We start from the raw sequence: 19269 nt of genomic DNA, 5'->3' as shown, positions 1-19269 counted from the left end.
TGCCTCATTCGAGCTCACGCATCTAAAGCAGACGGTCACGTTGTTGGCTTGTGTTTGAAAACTAAGTACAACATACGTCTCTATTTTATTACAGGAGCAGCCGACAAAAGATTTGACATCCATTATCACAACTCCATGATGTTCCGATCCAAAGGAAGAAATCAGCAGTTAGCAGAAGAGAGGCAACTTTGGTTTTGGACCTCCCCATGAACACGTTAGAGCATTATTGGATATGATTTGGTCTCTGTAGTGGAATTGCTGTTCAGTTGAGTACACAGAATGTTTTAGGGGGGGGGGGGGGGGGGGTCCTTTATACAACAAAATATTTTGCCAAAGGTGCAATTCAACATTTTTGTAAATGTCAAAACTGCTGCTGAGAATAAAACCTTCAATGTGAACATATCATATATAATCTATTTGAGTTTAGTGAAGTTAAAGGTTTACCTTCTGGACATCTCAAATACACATCTTAAATGGCCTAAACAAGACCAGTCACTTATTGAGCCAAAAACACTAGACAAACATCAGTTCAAGTCAATCACCATTTTTATTATGAGACACTCAGACAAACAGCATGACTCACTCCCAGCTGGAAGGCTGTAAAGCATGGACCATCTCACACAGTTTCATACATGTTCCATGTGTCTCGCGTACCTTCTCTCACATTGTGCTTTCTTTAAGCGTCATCGTTTGCTTTCAGTCCAGTTTGACCTGTGGGACATCTCACTGAGGGGGGAATATCCGGGAATAGAAATGAACATGAACTCTGTATATTTTAAAGTTTCATTGAGTAAAATCATGAGAGTTTATTTAGCCACTTCTTCAAACATCCCACTGTTCTCTGGAAAATCACAACTGCCTCTCAACCAAACTGGTACAAAGAAAACCAAAACCTAAACCAAAAAAGGCAACATCTGTCATGAAGACTGTCTGAAGTTCTCCGCTCTACAGCTGGAAAGTTCTTTTGCTTTTCCGGCCCGCAAAATCAAATCGATTAACGCAGCTTTAAATTTAGAAAAAAAAAAAGGACGTCCGTTATTAAATGTGTATCACGTTAACTGCTCACAGATAAAGAGCTGTAGTGCGATTGTTCTTATTCGCCCACAGTCTCTGTGACTCTTAGTGAACCCTCGAGTTGACTGTGACTTGAGGGAAAGTGCTGCGTCACGCTCCGTTGAGCAGAACCAAGCTTTGGATACCTGTCGTCATATTCTATTGTTTATGTTCTGTGCTGTAAAGACGAGCTTTGAATGATGTGTGCTTTGTTATTAGGAATGGATCATATAGACATCACAGTGTAAATAGCTGGCTGCACTCTTGCATAATGCACTTACTCACGTTTGTCCTTGTGATTTCAAAATTGAGATTGCAAGCAAAAACGGGCATACAGCACTTCAGCTATAACACTGCACACATGCACACACACACACACACACACACACACACACACACACACACACACTAATGGAAGAAAATAGTCTGACACAAAATGTTACATATCGGCCTCAGACAGACAGACTTATAAACACTGCCACCAAAAACTAAATACTGCGACTTCATCCTCTACACATGTGAGCACACACACACACACACACGCTGTGACGACCCCTCCCTTCCACCAGGGGTCTGTCTGTTTCCTCTCAGGTTGTCTTCCAGGATGTTAATCGGCCACTGATGGGCGACACCTGAGTTGGGTTGGTCCCAGCTATAAAGGCTGGCCCTCTTCTGTGGCTGGGCCTCGCTGCGCAGTCCCTCTCGGGGCGCATCTCCTCTCAGCCTCCTGTTTGGAGGACCTGGCTGGTTGTTTGTTTAGTTTAGGTCTGTTAGTTTGTACTTTAAATAAACGTCTATTTATTACTTTTGTCTTGTCTCCCTCATGTTACGACTTTTTGAGCCGGGTCGTGACACACACACTAATGCACAGATGTGTTGAGAGCGTATCAAAGTCTGGCCTAGAGGTCAGGTGCAATGAAATTAAAGCACAACCCTGAATCTCTGTCAGCGAAGACGAAAAGAACAAAAATGTCTTCTTAGATCGCAGAAAATGGAAGATAAACTGATTTAAAGCTGCTCATTGGCGAGCACGAATAGAAGTGAGAAGGAAGTGTTTGAAATGTTAAGACGTAAACACCAAGAAATCCTGTAATGCAACGAAAAGACAACAACAACTACACATCGCTGCATTTGCAGAAGCCTGTCTGGGTTACGCCCTCATGTCCTGTGAGCGCAGATTTGGTTTTAGTGTCCGCACACAAAAGGCAGAATTGAATTCAAACCGATGGGAAGACAGGTATTATTAATACAAAATAATACAGCATTAAAAGCTGGACGAGGAAGTACTAATAATAGTAATAAGATAATAACTGGAAGGCTCGGGATCCGTCAACAAGTGAGACAGAGCTCTCTGAAGGGGATCAGTCTGTTCTCCATCGGTTCACCTCTGACGACACCGTGTGCTCACCATCAGTACTGCAGTGAAATCAATACTGTGCCATGCAGGGCCTCATTACAGACCATGATGAATCAGCTGGAGTGTGATATCAACAAGGGAGCTCGAGCATCAACGTGTTTGAAGCTACGCTCTGTTTTAGCATATATTAGCTAACAATAAGATTCATGGAAACAGTCTTGTGCCAATGTTGTTTTTTTCTCGTGTTATTGTGATATTGGTGAGAAAGTGAATAACTTTATTAGTGCTGCAACAGTTAACTGATAAGTCAATCAATAGAACATACAGTATATTGTCAACAATCTTAGTAATACATTGATGTATTTTTATATCAGACTTCAGAGGTTTTCAAAGCGGAGACAACTGCGGCCCGTCACCCTCGTGATTATCATGCTCGAACAGGAAGTGACATTTTTTATAGGCAAAATGAGTTAACTGTGCTAAAAAACTATTTTTTTTCACAAATTTGGCAAATATTCACTATTACAAGTATGTTGAATTAGCGATCTGCAGTTCCTGTTTGCAATGTACCAACAGATACAGCTATGACTGAATAACTGTGATACTGAAGTAAACTTTCAAACATCAGGATTCTAAGTTATAAGGAGCGTCTTTTTGTCTAAGATTTCTTAGTGCATTTAGGGATGTTTATTTGTGATGGACATTATTTGATGGATGTCAAGATTTTAGTAATGATTCAGAGGAGGGGTACAATTTGTCACGCAAATTGAGGCTCACGTCTCTCCCTATGCGTCCCTTTGAGTCTCCAGTTCCCCTCAGTTTGAAAACCACAGTTTTAGATCAGTATGTTGTGACTATTGGACAAAACGAGTCGTATTTTTCAACTTTATTCTAGTAATTAATCAAAAACAATGAAGTGATTAATCGAGCCTTAGCTTGCACATTGTCCCCAATGGATAGAAAACATGTCTGACAATCTCACAAAGCTGCTTGACTTGAATGTTGAGATCAGGTCTGATTGTGTTCACGTCTCTCAATGGTTAACTGGAACAGTGAGCATTAACTAAGTGCACACAGCGTCACCGTGACGGAGAGAGACACGAGAGAAAAGTCCTTTAACATCACATTAGAAGGGAGAACAGTTTCACCTGCATAGAACACACTGAATCTGGAACGATTAAGTGTGTGTTTCTCTCTCTCTCTCTCTCTCACACACACACACACACACACACACACACACACACACACACACACACACACACACACACACACACACACACACACACACACACACACACACACACACACACACACACACACACACACACACACACACACACACACACACACACACACACACACACACACACACACACACACACACACACACACACACACACACACACGAGTGAAGAAATAATGTCATAGTGATGAAGTGCTGCTTTGCCTTTTTTAAACTACAAACAATAAAAACCCAAAATACAACTAATAAGCTACAGTCAACATACACACTTGTACTGTCACCTGATTCAGAATCAGTAGCATCCGGCGGTATGTGACACAAGATGTGAATGAACCCGTTACAAGCTGATCAGGCTGCAGTGCATTAAACAATGGCAGTGTGGCTTTAAATAGTGGATTCATGTAAATAAAGTCTGGTGCATAACATACAACTCATATCCTGTCTTTTAGAAGTCATCCCTGAACGTCGTGCCTCTGTGCTTCTCCGTGTTATCAGCTGCAGTGGTTCAGTGGTCTTCTCTCCAAAAGGGGTGAAGCTTTTATTGACGAGTAGAGAGACGACCCCCAAAAGCTTTTTACGTGAACAAGGCAGGGCTGAGCTCTGGAGGGTTGAGACAGCTCCTCGAATTATTCAAGTCTAAACTCACACAGTAACACAAACAACTGATTCCTCCTTATAGCACGTTGTACGCCACAGAGATGAAGGTCCGTACTTACTATTTGATAACGTAAAGTAAACCTGTGGGGAGTTTAGTCTTGGCAGAAAAGTACTGACACTATCATATGTTATGTCAGAGGTGAGCAGCAGAATCATACACACAGAAGATAATAATGGAGCTAAATATGTCATCAATGAAAATATCAAATTTCAAATGCCTTCAAAGGAATATCTCGACATTTGCCAAAGATCAATTTTGTGCACCAGGTCTGTGACAAACTGTGGAAGACAATGAGTTTTTAACTTGGTATAGTTATCTGGGTGGTGACAAGTCACTGACAACACTCACCATCTCGCTGACGCACCACAGATTGCTGATTTAAAAGTGCTGAATAGTCAAGTAGTTGGAGTTTCTAATCGAGATTTTTAGGCCAGCGACGCTCTCGAGTGGAAACTTTGGAATTTACATTTTAGGCACGTACAGATAACGGTGGTAGAAAAATACGTTTGTTTTTAGTACTTGAGATACTTTACCCTCAACTATGTTTTTATATATATTTTTTTGTTACAGAGTTTAAATATATTTTCTTAGAGGGGAAGGAACAACACAGTATTATTATGAAATAGGTCTCAAAGACAGAGGAAGATTTATATGTCCATAAAGCTTTAAATATCGTCTTATTTTATATGAACATCAAGTCTCTGTCACATACTCGAATCACATTACCTATGTGAGACAGATGTTTATTTGTGCTCTACAACATGAACCAGCTGCAGTTCTTCACACACCAGACTGTAAAGCGAGACTGTGGAAGTTCTAGAGAAGGAATAACTCGTTCTTTTGCTTACAAATGAGCAATAACACACAGCCTTCCTCAAGTCAGTGCACCAGAGGTTTTGCTGCTACAGACTTGCTCGTCTTTTAATTTGCTTATTTTGATGTTTCCTTTGCTCTTATTCCATTTCCTTTTTATTTGTAGTTATTGTATTGGTTTCATCTAATGTGCTGTTTTATCGGGGCTTTAAATTTGACCTTAGTTTGTATTGCGTTGTGTCTTAACTTTGCTTTGCTGTTAAAGCATTTTGTATAGTTTTAAATCATTATTATTATTATTACTACTGTGTCAATTTATGACGCATCTCCACTTGTGCGACCGTTACAATGACTTAGCCTGTTTGCTAAATGGTAAACAGTGCTGCAAAATGCAAAGCTAATCCGTAGTGCAGCATTGTTAGCATTTAGCTCATAGCATCAGTTTAGCACTTGCTGTAGCTAACACCAGCAATAGCAAAACACCGTCTTTGTCACTGGTAGTTGAAGCGGCCGCTGTTCAGTAAAAGTCACTTAGTCCGGCTTTAACAAGAGCGCAGTGAGGAATGAGAGGCGGACGGCTTCATGAAGAAGCCTAACGAGATGACTGGAGCTGCTGGATGGGGATTATTCTCTAAGGCGTCTGCATCTTGGGCTACTCGAGGAATAGACGCATGCAGGTGTAGCACCACCTGGTGTTATAGCAGCATTTTGGTTAGTTAGCTAGCGTGAATGTAGAAATCATCGAACGTTTCAGTGTGACACAGTGGGCTCGATGGGTACTGGCTATCAACTGGTATTTAAAGGTGGAACCAAGAGAACAAAACTTTCTGGTTTCGGGTTCAACAAAAAGTACTTTCTACTGCAAAAAGACCCTCGTTGTCGCTGCTTTGCAACATAATCACACTTCTATATAAAACTGTCCTACCGCCCCGATATAATAATACAACAACTTTATATTACTTTATAGCACATTTTACAACACTTATTGATTCATAACCCTCACATACTTTGTTATGCATCTAGCTACATTTCTCGTAAACTGACAGAAGTATCAAATGATACTGTGCCCTGCATTGTGGGTAACAGACCTATTTCCCAAGAGGGCTTGCGGTCCACCCATCAATCCACTGGTTCGAGCGCAAACTAAATGAAAGATGGAAGATATGAGTTGAAGATTACACTTTATCGGTCTACTCAGTACAACAGCCACCGCACAATATCTCTTCACGTTGCATAGTGCTACAGCCACTATGTGTAGGATTTGAAAATGTCCAACTTGGGCAAAAGCAACACATAAATTGCACCAATTTCCACCAGGAGTGTCTCCATTTTCTACAGACTATATTAGAATGACGCTACAAATGTTACACACAGTGGCTTATTAAAACTCCTCCTTTCGTGTACACTGGCTACCGTCGCTCTATAGAACTCTGAACACGATAATGCCAATCACACAAGGTGAAATTAAAGCGTACTAAAGCTTTATAAGTTAGAGAACATCTAACGATTCTGCAAATTCTGTTCGTGCTTAACAATTCAGATTGTATCAATATGTCGGTCGTTTTCTTACCACTCAAGCAGGAAGTATCTCTGATCATTTTCCGCATGTAGTCAATAACATGTAATTGATCCTGTGCCCTTTTAAGTGTTGCAGTCAAAACACAGAACTCACTGTGTGTTGTCATAAACGGGCGCACAATCAACTGATGATAAAAATATCCTCTGAGTATGTACTGCTATAAAAAGAAAGCTTCAAGGCTACAGGACAGGGCTCCAGGGGCCCTCGGCTTGCTCAGATATTGGCAGAGGGTGGGTGGGTGAAGACTACCAGCTGGTGGGTCACTCCAAACCATTTCTCCCTGATGACTGCCTGAAGAGCCAGCAGAGGGCAACTGTGTATGCCCTTGTACCACTCCGTTACCTCAATTTAAATGCTTAACATAACAAATGATAATTGTCATTAATTTAACAGGATGTGTTTGACCGACAGGAAACTCCCAAACATTGTGCTACACGTCTCTCATCACATACCTGACTCAAGTGTCTCTCTAACACTCTACAGACTCCCAAACGTAACGCTTCATTTGATAACGGCTTTCGCGCCGTCCATCCAGATCAGATTTCACTCGTCCTTATTATTGTGATTCATTCATTCATTCCTCATTCTTTCAGTGTGGTCATTTCTATGAATGAATGAGAGTGAAACGGAAGCTCGAGCAGGAACCGCTGTACCCAGACCACAGACCTCTGGCACAGTTAAAGAGTAGTGCGGACTGGAGGCAGCAGAAATGACAGCGGAGTTCAATTTACACTCTGCAGGAAAAACAGATTCACGGTATAAAATAACACATGAATGACATGCAGAACTCTTAGCCACCAAGGGAGGAAATGGACCCTGTGGTGGGCTATACGGTTGTGTTCTTTCATGCAAACAAGTGCAGAGGTGTAAATTGAGCTTTAGGGACTTTCACTGCACAGTCTGGTACAAGTAACCTCTTTTGTAGGCGCTGAGAGGGTAGAAGGTGGCCACAACAAACTTCCCGTCAAAGGTGCGGCCCGTCAGCAGCCTCTGAGCCTCTTTGGAGTCGCTGGAGTTGGCATACTCCACAAACACCTGATGGCCACACACAGGACATGTTGATGGGTTAGTGCGTGAATGACTTGAGCGTGTGCGTAACCCCGGATGTCCACTGGATGCGGCCCCCCGTCACACTCTGGTCCCGCCATGGCTTTCGTTGCGGATCAAAGTACGCTGAAAGGGTTTCAGAGGCGGCACTTTTTCAAGCAGCAGCCATGCTTTTTTATAATATTTTTTTTTTTGTGTGTAGTCAACTCATTCTCACTCCCAACTCGTCAGATAACAACGGCTTGGACAGTGGCCCTACGCTTTTTTGGAAGCATCAGGGATGCAGTGTTTCAAAATAAACTTCACGGAAGTAATACAGTTTCCGCTTGTTGCCTGCATACAGCGTCTTTTCAAAATAAAACTTTGTTCGGTATTCTTCGTTTTTATGCTTACTCCTTACTCGGTTAGGTTTAGGAAAAGGTTTGGGTTCAAATAGGTACGCTTGTTACCCAATTGTTGTTAAATACAAGCATTGCTATACAATCACAAGTAGTTAATCTCCTGCGCCAGAGAGGAGCACCGTGCAGCTGCACCCAGTGGACATCGGGGGAAATGAGTTCAAATTAAAAGGACAGACAGTAGCTTTACAGAATAAAACTACTAAAATCATCTGTGTCTTTATATTCAAAAAATATAATAAAGAGAATATTGCCTTCTTTCTTTCTTACTTCATAGCACAATAATAACTGTAAATGTTATTGTTGACTCTGAGAATTTCCTAGAACTGCTTACATTTTTAGCTTAGTTGAAACACTTGTGAAGATTGCTGTTATATCTAACCTGTCCTTTCCCAGGGTTCTCCTTGGGGATGAGCAGAGAAACCACTGAGCCATACTTCTGGCACTCCTCTTTCATGTCCTCCAGGATGTCTGGGAGAAACAACGACAGACATTTCGACTTACTTTTACCGAAAGAAACAGGAAATCAGGAAGTCATTTCATAATTTAAAGAGTGTTGTACCTTCATACTCTTCCTCATTGTGCAGATGGCTGTCATCGATCAGGTTGAGCAGACGCAGGACAGGAGTGGGCAGCAGAACCAGGTCCTCAATGTGAGGAGCTGACACACACACACACACACAGGTAAATATCTGACGTTATATAAAGACGGACGACATGACACCTCCCTAAAAGTGAAGTCAAAACGTCTCCATCGCTCCCCTGTGGCTGGCTGCAGTATAGGTCATAAACCCCGCCTCCTCCATGATAGCTGATTGTTAATTTTTCTGATAAGGTAGCTTTTAATGAGTTATTTGATGCTATAGAAATGTGGGGTGACGTCATGATTGACAGTTGTGATTGACAGCTGTGATTTACGCCATGATTGACAGCTGTGATTGACAGCATCACAAAGACAAATCACCAGTCTGTGTAATACAATGTGCTCCAGATTGATCATAAATATATTTATAGAGATATGATGGTTAATTGTCATGTCTTTCTAGCCAAACAGCTATCGTGGTGCTAACGTAGCAGCTAAGAGGCTCACGCTAAGAAGCGGTGGCCGTGCTCGGCTAGCGATTGGCTCAGGCGGGTGTGACCTCGATAATGCAGCTCAGACGCGCCCATCACTACGGCACAGACTCTGTCTCTCTGTCAAATGACCTCAAAACCTCACGATGGCAGCTCCCGTATCCAGAATATGTCTATGGTAAATGTGACACACGTCTGAAATATTGACACATACCAAAGGGAATACTGAAGAATGGGCTCAGCAGGGCAGTGTCAGCGGTGCATCTTTGCTTTCAGATTGTATCAATATGTCGGTCGTTTTCTTACCACTCAAGCAGGAAGTATCTCTGATCATTTTCCGCATGTAGTCAATAACATGTAATTGATCCTGTGCCCTTTTAAGTGTTGCAGTCAAAACACAGAACTCACTGTGTGTTGTCATAAACGGGCGCACAATCAACTGATGATAAAAATATCCTCTGAGTATGTACTGCTATAAAAAGAAAGCTTCAAGGCTACAGGACAGGGCTCCAGGGGCCCTCGGCTTGCTCAGATATTGGCAGAGGGTGGGTGGGTGAAGACTACCAGCTGGTGGGTCACTCCAAACCATTTCTCCCTGATGACTGCCTGAAGAGCCAGCAGAGGGCAACTGTGTATGCCCTTGTACCACTCCGTTACCTCAATTTAAATGCTTAACATAACAAATGATAATTGTCATTAATTTAACAGGATGTGTTTGACCGACAGGAAACTCCCAAACATTGTGCTACACGTCTCTCATCACATACCTGACTCAAGTGTCTCTCTAACACTCTACAGACTCCCAAACGTAACGCTTCATTTGATAACGGCTTTCGCGCCGTCCATCCAGATCAGATTTCACTCGTCCTTATTATTGTGATTCATTCATTCATTCCTCATTCTTTCAGTGTGGTCATTCCTATGAATGAATGAGAATGGCAGCTCCCGTATCCAGAATATGTCTATGGTAAATGTGACACACGTCTGAAATATTGACACATACCAAAGGGAATACTGAAGAATGGGCTCAGCAGGGCAGTGTCAGCGGTGCATCTTTGCTTTGGGTCATTGAGAAGCATGCTGTAGACACAAAGCACCAAAGTGACAATCGACAATATTCCTCTGCTTAAGCCGGTCAATACACAGCACAGTAAGTAGCATCGCAGTCACGTCCAAGCGGTCTGAATTCAAAGCTATATGTGTGAGCACTTACGTTTTGATGAGGTCTCTGAGGTGATAGACAGGGATGGCAGGGCACACCACACTGTTGCTGGCAAAAATATGGTCTACAAGGCCGGCACTGTTATCCTGAAGAAGAGGAAAACATGTTTTTCTTCTGCTGTACTTGACTCGTCCTTACTGAACAGTTGATTCAAAACTTCTACAAACTACCTTCATTTGTTTACAGATATTTTTCCCTGTAACTTTATGTTTAAACATGCAACAACATTTATTTTTGATTTTAGACATAGACTCAAAAACAGCAAAAAAAAAAAAAGAATCGTTTTTTAATGACAGACGTCACAAGTCTGCCTAATGTTTTTAATTGATTATTCTTCCTTTAATCATCAAATCTACTATTAAGTGTTTCTAAAGAGAATTAGATATTGTTCAGTCAACTGTCTGTGCTGGAATGCAACATTTGGAGAGCGTCCGTCTGATTCCATTAAATCAATATCCTCGATCCACCACGAGCAGAGCTTTGTCATACCTTCCACTTCTGCGAGCGGACGGTCTCTTTGAGTTTGATTCCTGAGCACATCTCCAACAGGATGATGCCCAGGCTCCACATGTCCACGGCGGCCGTGCAGCCCGATTCCCCGTCCACCCCGGCCTGGGCGAGGCTGTTTTGCAGCTCGGCCTCCGGAGCTCGATACCCGTCTGTCTGGATGTACTTGACGTCCTGGAGGAGGTGAGGCAGGGAGCGAGTCAGAAATGCAATACTCGACTACACTTCCACTGACCTTCAAATTCCCAGGCACGCCCACCTGGTTTCCCTCTTTGAAACTGAGGCCGAAGTCGATGAGCTTGAAGCACTCGTCGTCAGCGCTCCAGAGAATGTTGCGTGGCTTGAGGTCTGCGTGGACGTAGCCCTCCCTGTGGAGGAAGGTGAGAGCCTCCAGGATGTCTCTGGCACAGTGCTGGACAAGCCACATGGAGTGGCCCTGCTGGGGTCTGCCGGCAAACATCAATTTTTCATTCGTGAAGGCCACATGCAGCATAACGCATTCATTTGCAATTAAAGTGATCAGATATTTAGTTAAGTTTTCAAATGAGCAATCCGTTACAAGAAGGTCACAGTGAAATGTAAATTGTGCCTGGGGGATGGGTGTCTGACAGCTGCAAAAAACTCCACTTCAAATGTAAAGAAACACCTGCATACACCCAGCTTCACAACACTGGTGGGTGGCAAAGCTAATCAAGGAGGAGAACGACGCCGGTGCTACATCTCTGAAACAGGAGCGGCTTTCGGCTGTCACTCCGAGGGAAATTATCGAGCTTGTAGCTGGTTACGTGGTAGACAAGATGCTACCAATATCAACTATCGAATCTCCATGTTTCCGTAAGATCATTAATAAAATCCCTGCGAGGCTTAACATGGAGGAAACAGTGAACATTTGTTGGCTACCTCGATGTAACAAAGAGCTGCTAAAGGGATACTGCGTCGGTTATTCCTGCCTGCAGAGTTATAGATGCTGACAGTAGGCTCTGCGCCCTCTGGACAATGTAACCAACATGCGCAAGGAGTCGCAAAGGGGTTAACATTTTTGGTAACACAAAAGTACACCGAAGAGTTATTTTTCTACGACGTAACAAGTTACCTTTTAATGGCAGTAAAAGTAACATTATGGGGCAAACACCAAATGATTGGAAATTGTGAAATTATTCCCATCAAGTTGCAATTTTTTCTAATGTAATGTCACAAAATGTACTTATGATTTAATAATTAAAGATTACATGGGCCTCTAGCTGCAGGATGATCAGTGGAAACACGAGTTCAAAATAGGGGAAACGAAGCAGTCATCTCCTGTATGGGAGGCAAAGGTTTTGGCCATTAAGCTTTATGTACAAATGCATAGTGGGGCTACTTACACTCAATTACAGGTTTATTAGCAACTCCTAGCTAAAACTAACGCAATAGCGTTCAAATAAATCCTCCTGTCACGAAGCTTATATTGTTGAGTATTTGTTGAAAGGACTCGATGCAACTGTATGGTCATTTCGGAGGCTGAAGTCTGTGGTTGTAGAATTGTATTGTAATACTGACAGTTGTTCCTATTGTTTTGTCCACCCCATTAATATCAATGAGGGCAGGCTAAATAACAGAGACTTCTCTCTGTATAATGCAGTACAGTTCAGCGCTACACACGGCAGCTTTCAACAAAAAACTGAACATCATAACCTTCATGAAGGGAGACGTTATTGTATGACGGCGGTATTATTCCTGCATACGTTTTAGCTATGTGTAGACCAGGGGTCACCAACCTTTTTTAAACTGAGAGCTACTTCAAGGGTACCGAGTAGTACAAAGGGCTACTTATTTGATACAAACTTCCTGAATAACAAAATTGCACAGATCACCTTTTAATAATAATAATATATGTGAAGAGACTGTTTGATCACATGTCAGTTAATTATTCCTCACTAATTATTAATAATGATTTCCACAACAATGATGGTATAGCTACACATACATATTTAAACTTGCAACTTTTATTTCTGTTAATCTGTTTCAACATTTGAAAGTCAGAGGTATCACATCTCTGATATTTTTGTATCATCACATGATAAAAGCCGGTTACTTTTGCACATAGCGCCTGCTGGTGAATGATCCAGTGGTAATGTAGACATTTTGGGAAGTCTGGGTCACCTTTGCATTTCGCAATGAAGCCTGCATGCCGGCCCGTCATCGCGGGAGCCCCGTCTGTTATCACCGACACCAGCTTTTCCAATGGTACCTTTTTCTCCACGAAGAAACTAGTAACCAGTCTCGTCTATATCAGGGGTTCTTAACCTTTTTGACCTCGGGGCCCAACTTTTCAAGTACAAAGTGTCCCGGGGCCCATTCAAATATTAACACTATTAGTTTAACTAATTGATCTCACTCTTGGTTTGATTTGTATTCAATAACTATATTGTTACCTGTTCAACTCCACCCCTATTTTGGAGCAAAACCGCCTAAAATGACATACCCAAATTAAAATGGCTGTAGCTTCTGAACCACTCTGACTATATGCATCAAAAGTGTCAGAAAACCTGCAGGTCATATGGAAACAGAGCAGTGGGCCTTTGGAGTCAGTACAAATTGAAGATTTTTGTCCGCATAAAATAAAAATGTATCTTTCAGTATAAATAACTGCCTGTGGCTGTATCTGTACAGGTAAAGGACAGTATAGGGCTGTAACTACACTATCAGTGAACAACTGCCTCAAATTTGAAGAAGATTGGACAAAGTATGACGATTCTACAGTGTTTCTTCGATGAAGAGATCCAGGCAGAGCTCTAAAAGGATATTTGGAGACCCAAATGGACACATGGTAACCAAATGATATTCTGACATACTAAAGGTGTTTCTCCCTTTATATTTTGATATTATATTATTTTCCTTTTATTTTTAGCCTTTGCAAATACTATATATATGGTCGAAGACGTGGTGTGTAAGTAGCGGACTTACTGTGCGTAATGGCTGCGACTGAGCGCACGATCGATTATGAGGGTACCTCAGTTACGCAAGGTTGTACGTTGGTTGACGGCTTATAGTAGAGAAAGATAAGGTTTGTACTTTAAGTACTAGCGTTTTCTGAAGCTACTAGCTCCATGGTAACATCCGCTAGCACATTGTTGGGTCTGTAATATGTCTTTTTCCGTCGAAATGCTGCAAGATCCGACTTGCAGCGGTTATGGCAACTTTGGACAGTGTGTGTTTGGGCTCCTTTTGTGAAACATCCATAAGAAATGAAAGAAAATCGATGATTTCTTTGCAAAGATGAGGGTTTTGGGCATGCTTGATGTTAAATCGTGTAATGTTTATGATTCATTAAATGATGTAACACTGCTGCCCTCTAGTGGTTAAATCGTGTAATGTTTATGATTAATTAAATGATTTAACAATGCTGCCCTCTAGTGGTTAAATCGTGTAATGTTTATGATTCATTAAATGATTTAACACTGCTGCCCTCTAGTGGTTAAATCGTGTAATGTTGATGATTCATTAAATGATTTAACAATGCTGCCCTCTAGTGGTTAAATCGTGTAATGTTTATGATTCATTAAATGATTTAACACTGCTGCCCTCTAGTGGTTAAATCGTGTAATGTTTATGATTCATTAAATGATTTAACACTGCTGCCCTCTAGTGGTTAAATCGTGTAATGTTTATGATTCATTAAATGATTTAACACTGCTGCCCTCTAGTGGTTAAATCGTGTAATGTTTATGATTCATTAAATTATGTAACACTGCTGCCCTCTAGTGGTTAAATCGTGTAATGTTTATGATTCATGAAATGATTTAACAATGCTGCCCTCTAGTGGTTAAATCGTGTAATGTTTATGATTCATGAAATGATTTAACAATGCTGCCCTCTAGTGGTTAAATCGTGTAATGTTTATGATTCATTAAATGATTTAACAATGCTGCCCTCTAGTGGTTAAATCGTGTAATGTTTATTACTCATTAAATGATTTAACACTGCTGCCCTCTAGTGGTTAAATCGTGTAATGTTTATTACTCATTAAATGATTTAACACTGCTGCCCTCTAGTGGTTAAATCGTGTAATGTTTATGACTCATTAAATGATTTAACACTGCTGCCCTCTAGTGGTTAAATCGTGTAATGTTTATGACTCATTAAATGATTTAACACTGCTGCCCTCTAGTGGTTAAATCGTGTAATGTTTATGATTCATTAAATGATTTAACACTGCTGCCCTCTAGTGGTTAAATCGTGTAATGTTTATGATTCATTAAATGATTTAACACTGCTGCCCTCTAGTGGTTAAATCGTGTAATGTTTATGATTCATTAAATGATTTAACACTGCTGCCCTCTAGTGGTTAAATCGTGTAATGTTTATGATTCATTAAATGATTTAACACTGCTGCCCTCTAGTGGTTAAATCGTGTAATGTTTATGATTCATTAAATGATTTAACACTGCTGCCCTCTAGTGGTTAAATCGTGTAATGTTTATGATTCATTAAATGATTTAACACTGCTGCCCTCTAGTGGTTAAATCGTGTAATGTTTATGATTCATTAAATGATTTAACACTGCTGCCCTCTAGTGGTTAAATCGTGTAATGTTTATGATTCATTAAATGATTTAACACTGCTGCCCTCTAGTGGTTAAATCATGTAATGTTTATGATTCATTAAATGATTTAACACTGCTGCCCTCTAGTGGTTAAATCATGTAATGCTTATGATTCATTCAATGATGTAACACTGATGTAACACTGCTCCGGTCTGTCTTTGTTCATCCTGCATCGCTCTGTTCTGTTCTTTAATGTAACGTTACTGGAGCGACGGAGCCTCTCCCAGCTGTTAGCAGACTGTTGTGCTAGCAAGCAGGCTCACTCGTGAGCTGTACCCAGCATGCAGTTCGGCGGTGAAATTTTATAAATGTACAATTATTAGTGTTACAAATTGTTTATGTGTCACAGACTGTTGTGTGCTGTTGTGTTTTTCTCTGTTAAAGAGCATTAGTTGTGGGTTGTTAATTGTTGTGTTATAAAGTTATGACCATGACTAGGGTTCCCTCTCAATACATATAAGACAACTAGCGCTGACCACTGTGCATTAGCAGCAAAGAATACATTTAGCTGCCTGTTGAAAGCAGACAGCAGTTGTTTTGGCTATGCACCGGTGTAATGGTGTGTGAAGAATTCATATCATACGGGAAATTAAAACCGGTATACTGCCCAGCTCTAGTCTTTATTATAGTTTGGACAATTTTGTACCAATATTTGACGGGCTGGATTAAAAAGCCCAACGGCCGTAGTTTGCCCATGCCTGGGCTAGCGGCTAGCTGAGTGTCTTCTTCTGCTTATTGTAGCTTGTTAAACAACTGACTGACGCATTACCGCTACCAGGTGGTGGGAATCTATATTGTAACTGAGCGTCTCATGGAGAACAGTAATATCTCTGGTGTCTTCAATTGATAACCTATGCGGTCCCGCGGCCCTCGCGGCCCACAGGTGCAAAACTGAAAGTTTTTTGCGGCCCTCTAGGTGGCGTTCGCGGTCCCATCGTCTATAGCTAATCACTGGTCTATAGCCTGGCGGGGGATCCAACCCTCCGAGGCGCGCGAGCGTCTTCGGTCGTCCGCGTTCAAACCTGGCGCCAACGGGAAGCGCCCGCGATTCGGAACCTGAAAACCTAGTGCGGCGGCCTCGTCCTGGCTGTCCGCCGTGCGCCTCCGGGTACCCAACTCTCTTATGACAAGAAATATTGTCATTTTAAAATCTACACTAATGCAAGCGTTTTTGATTAAAAAAAGAACAGCAACTACAATTTTAGACGGAGCTCCAATGGTGACTAGTGCTATTTTTATAACATGTCTCGCGGGCGACTCACGTGGTCCCTGCGGGCGAAAGGGTGCCGCGGGCACCGTGTTGGCTACCTCTGGTGTAGACGTATGTAATATAAAATAATTAGATGCAGGATATTACACAATGTGTCACTACTTCATTTCACCATCACTAGTGAGTACATTGTATGCTTTGAGATGCACAAACAAATAATCTTCATTGTCCTGAGGAGGCAACAGAGAATGAAAGCCGGACAAATACAACAGAAAAGACTTGCAGGCCAAAACAGCGCCCATGTATTTTGTTTTTCTTTTTGGAAGCAGGGACTTAACGTCACTCACCTGGCACCCTGGGTACCACTGCTGCTTCTCACCAACAGATCAGACACACTGACATCCAGGAGCTCCAGCAGCAGACAGCGGGTGGCGACACCCATACAGCTGTGGTTGGTGAACACCCCGTACAGTGTCACTGATGGGAAGAGAGACTCTGTCATTACAAACAGTTGGGCCTGTACTGTTGGAATTGTATCACGTTTAAGAAAACAAGGCAATAGTATTGACTATAGGATAATGCCAGGAACAGTTTCATGTTTTTATATAGGTTTACAGAGCTGTCAGCCATGATTATTTTGCAGAACCCTGTGACAAACGTAAAAGCCTGATGTTTTACTGAAATCAGATCATGTTTCATGGGTTATCATATGCAGAATTAAAAAACAGAGCATTACTATTTGTAAATATTCTTACAAAATATTCTACCACGTGTGTAGGCTACCACAGATGACAAACAAGTTGCTATTAGTAGTACGAATAGTAAGAAATTACATTTAATTTCCATGTCAGCGTTTTCGTTTTGTTAATCAAATAGTTTTAGTAAAACCATGTTGTTACCGATGTTTTTATGCCCCTGGATGTCCTCCAGCACGGACCTCTCCTTGTGATACCCGTAATCTCCTCCCTGGGTGTCGGCCTGAAACTCCTTGACCGCGGCGGTGGCGGTGGCTCTGCCGGTGGAGCTGACCCGGTACACCGAGGCCGAGACTCCCTGGCCGAGCCGCGACTGGACGGTCCATATCTCACCGAAGATCTCGAACAGCACCGGCTTCATGCTCTGGTCGACGCCGCCCTGTGACGGCGTGTTGCTGTCGGGACCCGGTGCCTTTTCACTCGGCTCGGAGGAGCCGCAGTGAGCCATTGGGAGACGGAAGACAGGAGGAGAGGAGCCAGCTAGTTGAGAGGTATGAGCAGCTGCGGGAGCATTGCGGGCGAACCGGGGCTCTGTCAGCGCCGCATAAAAACTACCAGCAAGTGTCAACGACAGTTTACAGACAGACCACCTACAGCCAGAGCCTCGTTAAAACTAAGCACAGAGCAATACCTCTGCATATTATACTACTGTTTGCTTACTGAGGTTGTCAATAGGAAGTCACGCTAGTCTTACACAAAGTTAGCTAACGTAGCTGCTCTAACTGGCTAAACTATCCGTTGACTTCCAGCACAAAAGCACAAAAGCACAAACCACGCCCGCGACACGCAGGACAATTCGTCCCCCGTAATACCGCGTCCGTATCGACTATAATAACGTAAATACAAATGTTTTTCGGCAGTAAAGTTTTGACCAAGTTGCAACTCGGGTTGTTGTTATTAATCTTACTTCCGTTTCTGCTTTCCTCCCTGTAGGTTTGCGGTGCATCTTCTCCTGCAGTCTGCCCCCTGCCGGTGAGGAGGGGCACAATATTTGTTGTTTCCAACAAAACGTTAAAATGGTTGTTTTGTTTTGTTTGTGTATTTCTTTTTCCCTTTCAGGGTTCCTCTTATGAAATTGTCTTTCATTCAAATTCGACTGTGTTTTCAGATGTTCTGTTCCTTTGATTTGATCAAATGAAACACACAAACAGCTGGTTTTCTATCTATTGTATAGGCCTACTCATGTATATGGCTTACATTCATGTGGTTATTAATACACCTAATGTGTGTAATTATTTTTCAAACAGCTGAAATACTAGGTGATCTTGTTGAGACCAGACAATACCTCAGCCATGTAGTGAACGTCATATTGTACCACAAAACCAAAACAGCAAAGAAAACCAGTTCATTTTCAAGTATTGTTGATTTTTTCTTTTGATTTTGGTTGCTCTCATTGGTATGACATTAAATTGTTTCACATGGTATCAATCATTCTCTAATGCAATGTATGAATGACTTAAAACAGATCTAACAAAGATCTATAACACAGTGCCCCTTAGTTAATAAACTTCACCATCTCCTAAACCTTACACCTAAACGAACCATCTCCAACATAAATAAATCCACTCAAACGAAAGTCAAACCTCATGCTTAACTTAACCAGAAACGCTTTAATAGTATTATACAACACACCACTTAAATGATCTTCAGCACATATTTCTCCAATTGCTGCCTGCTCACAACTTTGCTAGAATGTTCTTTCAAGCAGGGTTTTGCATCATGTGACTTATAGAGAATCTTTCAGCTCTTGTAGTCGAGGAACTAACAG

The 19269-nt window shown here is 41.8% G+C and overlaps 1 protein-coding gene across 1 annotated transcript; it reads right to left on the bottom strand.

The window, feature by feature from the left end:
• Positions 1-528: 528 nt before the first annotated feature.
• On the bottom strand, positions 529-18432 carry uhmk1 (U2AF homology motif (UHM) kinase 1). Its single transcript, XM_076107467.1, has 9 exons — positions 17646-18432; positions 17094-17223; positions 11211-11397; positions 10934-11125; positions 10436-10530; positions 10226-10302; positions 8711-8809; positions 8531-8619; positions 529-7738 (listed from the first exon to the last, which is right to left on the bottom strand). Exons 1-9 carry the CDS (start codon positions 17947-17949, stop codon positions 7592-7594), a joined length of 1320 nt encoding a protein of 439 aa, XP_075963582.1. The 5' UTR covers positions 17950-18432; the 3' UTR covers positions 529-7591.
• Positions 18433-19269: the final 837 nt, after the last annotated feature.

Source organism: Anarhichas minor, unplaced genomic scaffold (genome assembly GCF_050575085.1).
Source record: "Anarhichas minor isolate MPS153535 unplaced genomic scaffold, ASM5057508v1 ptg000039l, whole genome shotgun sequence".
NCBI lineage: Eukaryota > Metazoa > Chordata > Actinopteri > Perciformes > Anarhichadidae > Anarhichas > Anarhichas minor.
The sequence above is the reverse complement of the archived record's forward strand: the minus strand, read 5'-3'. Positions and strand labels throughout refer to the sequence as shown.

Bases quoted from the DNA above. Each gene is read 5' to 3' on its own strand.
- uhmk1 (XM_076107467.1), bottom strand. From the start codon at position 17,949: ATGGCTCACTGCGGCTCCTCCGAGCCGAGTGAAAAGGCACCGGGTCCC. The intron at 11,126-11,210 runs GTGGGCGTGCCT...CACCTCCTCCAG, and splicing joins GTTTCAAAGAGGGAAACCAG to GACGTCAAGTACATCCAGAC. The intron at 10,303-10,435 runs GTAAGTGCTCAC...TTGTGTCTACAG, and splicing joins CTCAGAGACCTCATCAAAAC to CATGCTTCTCAATGACCCAA.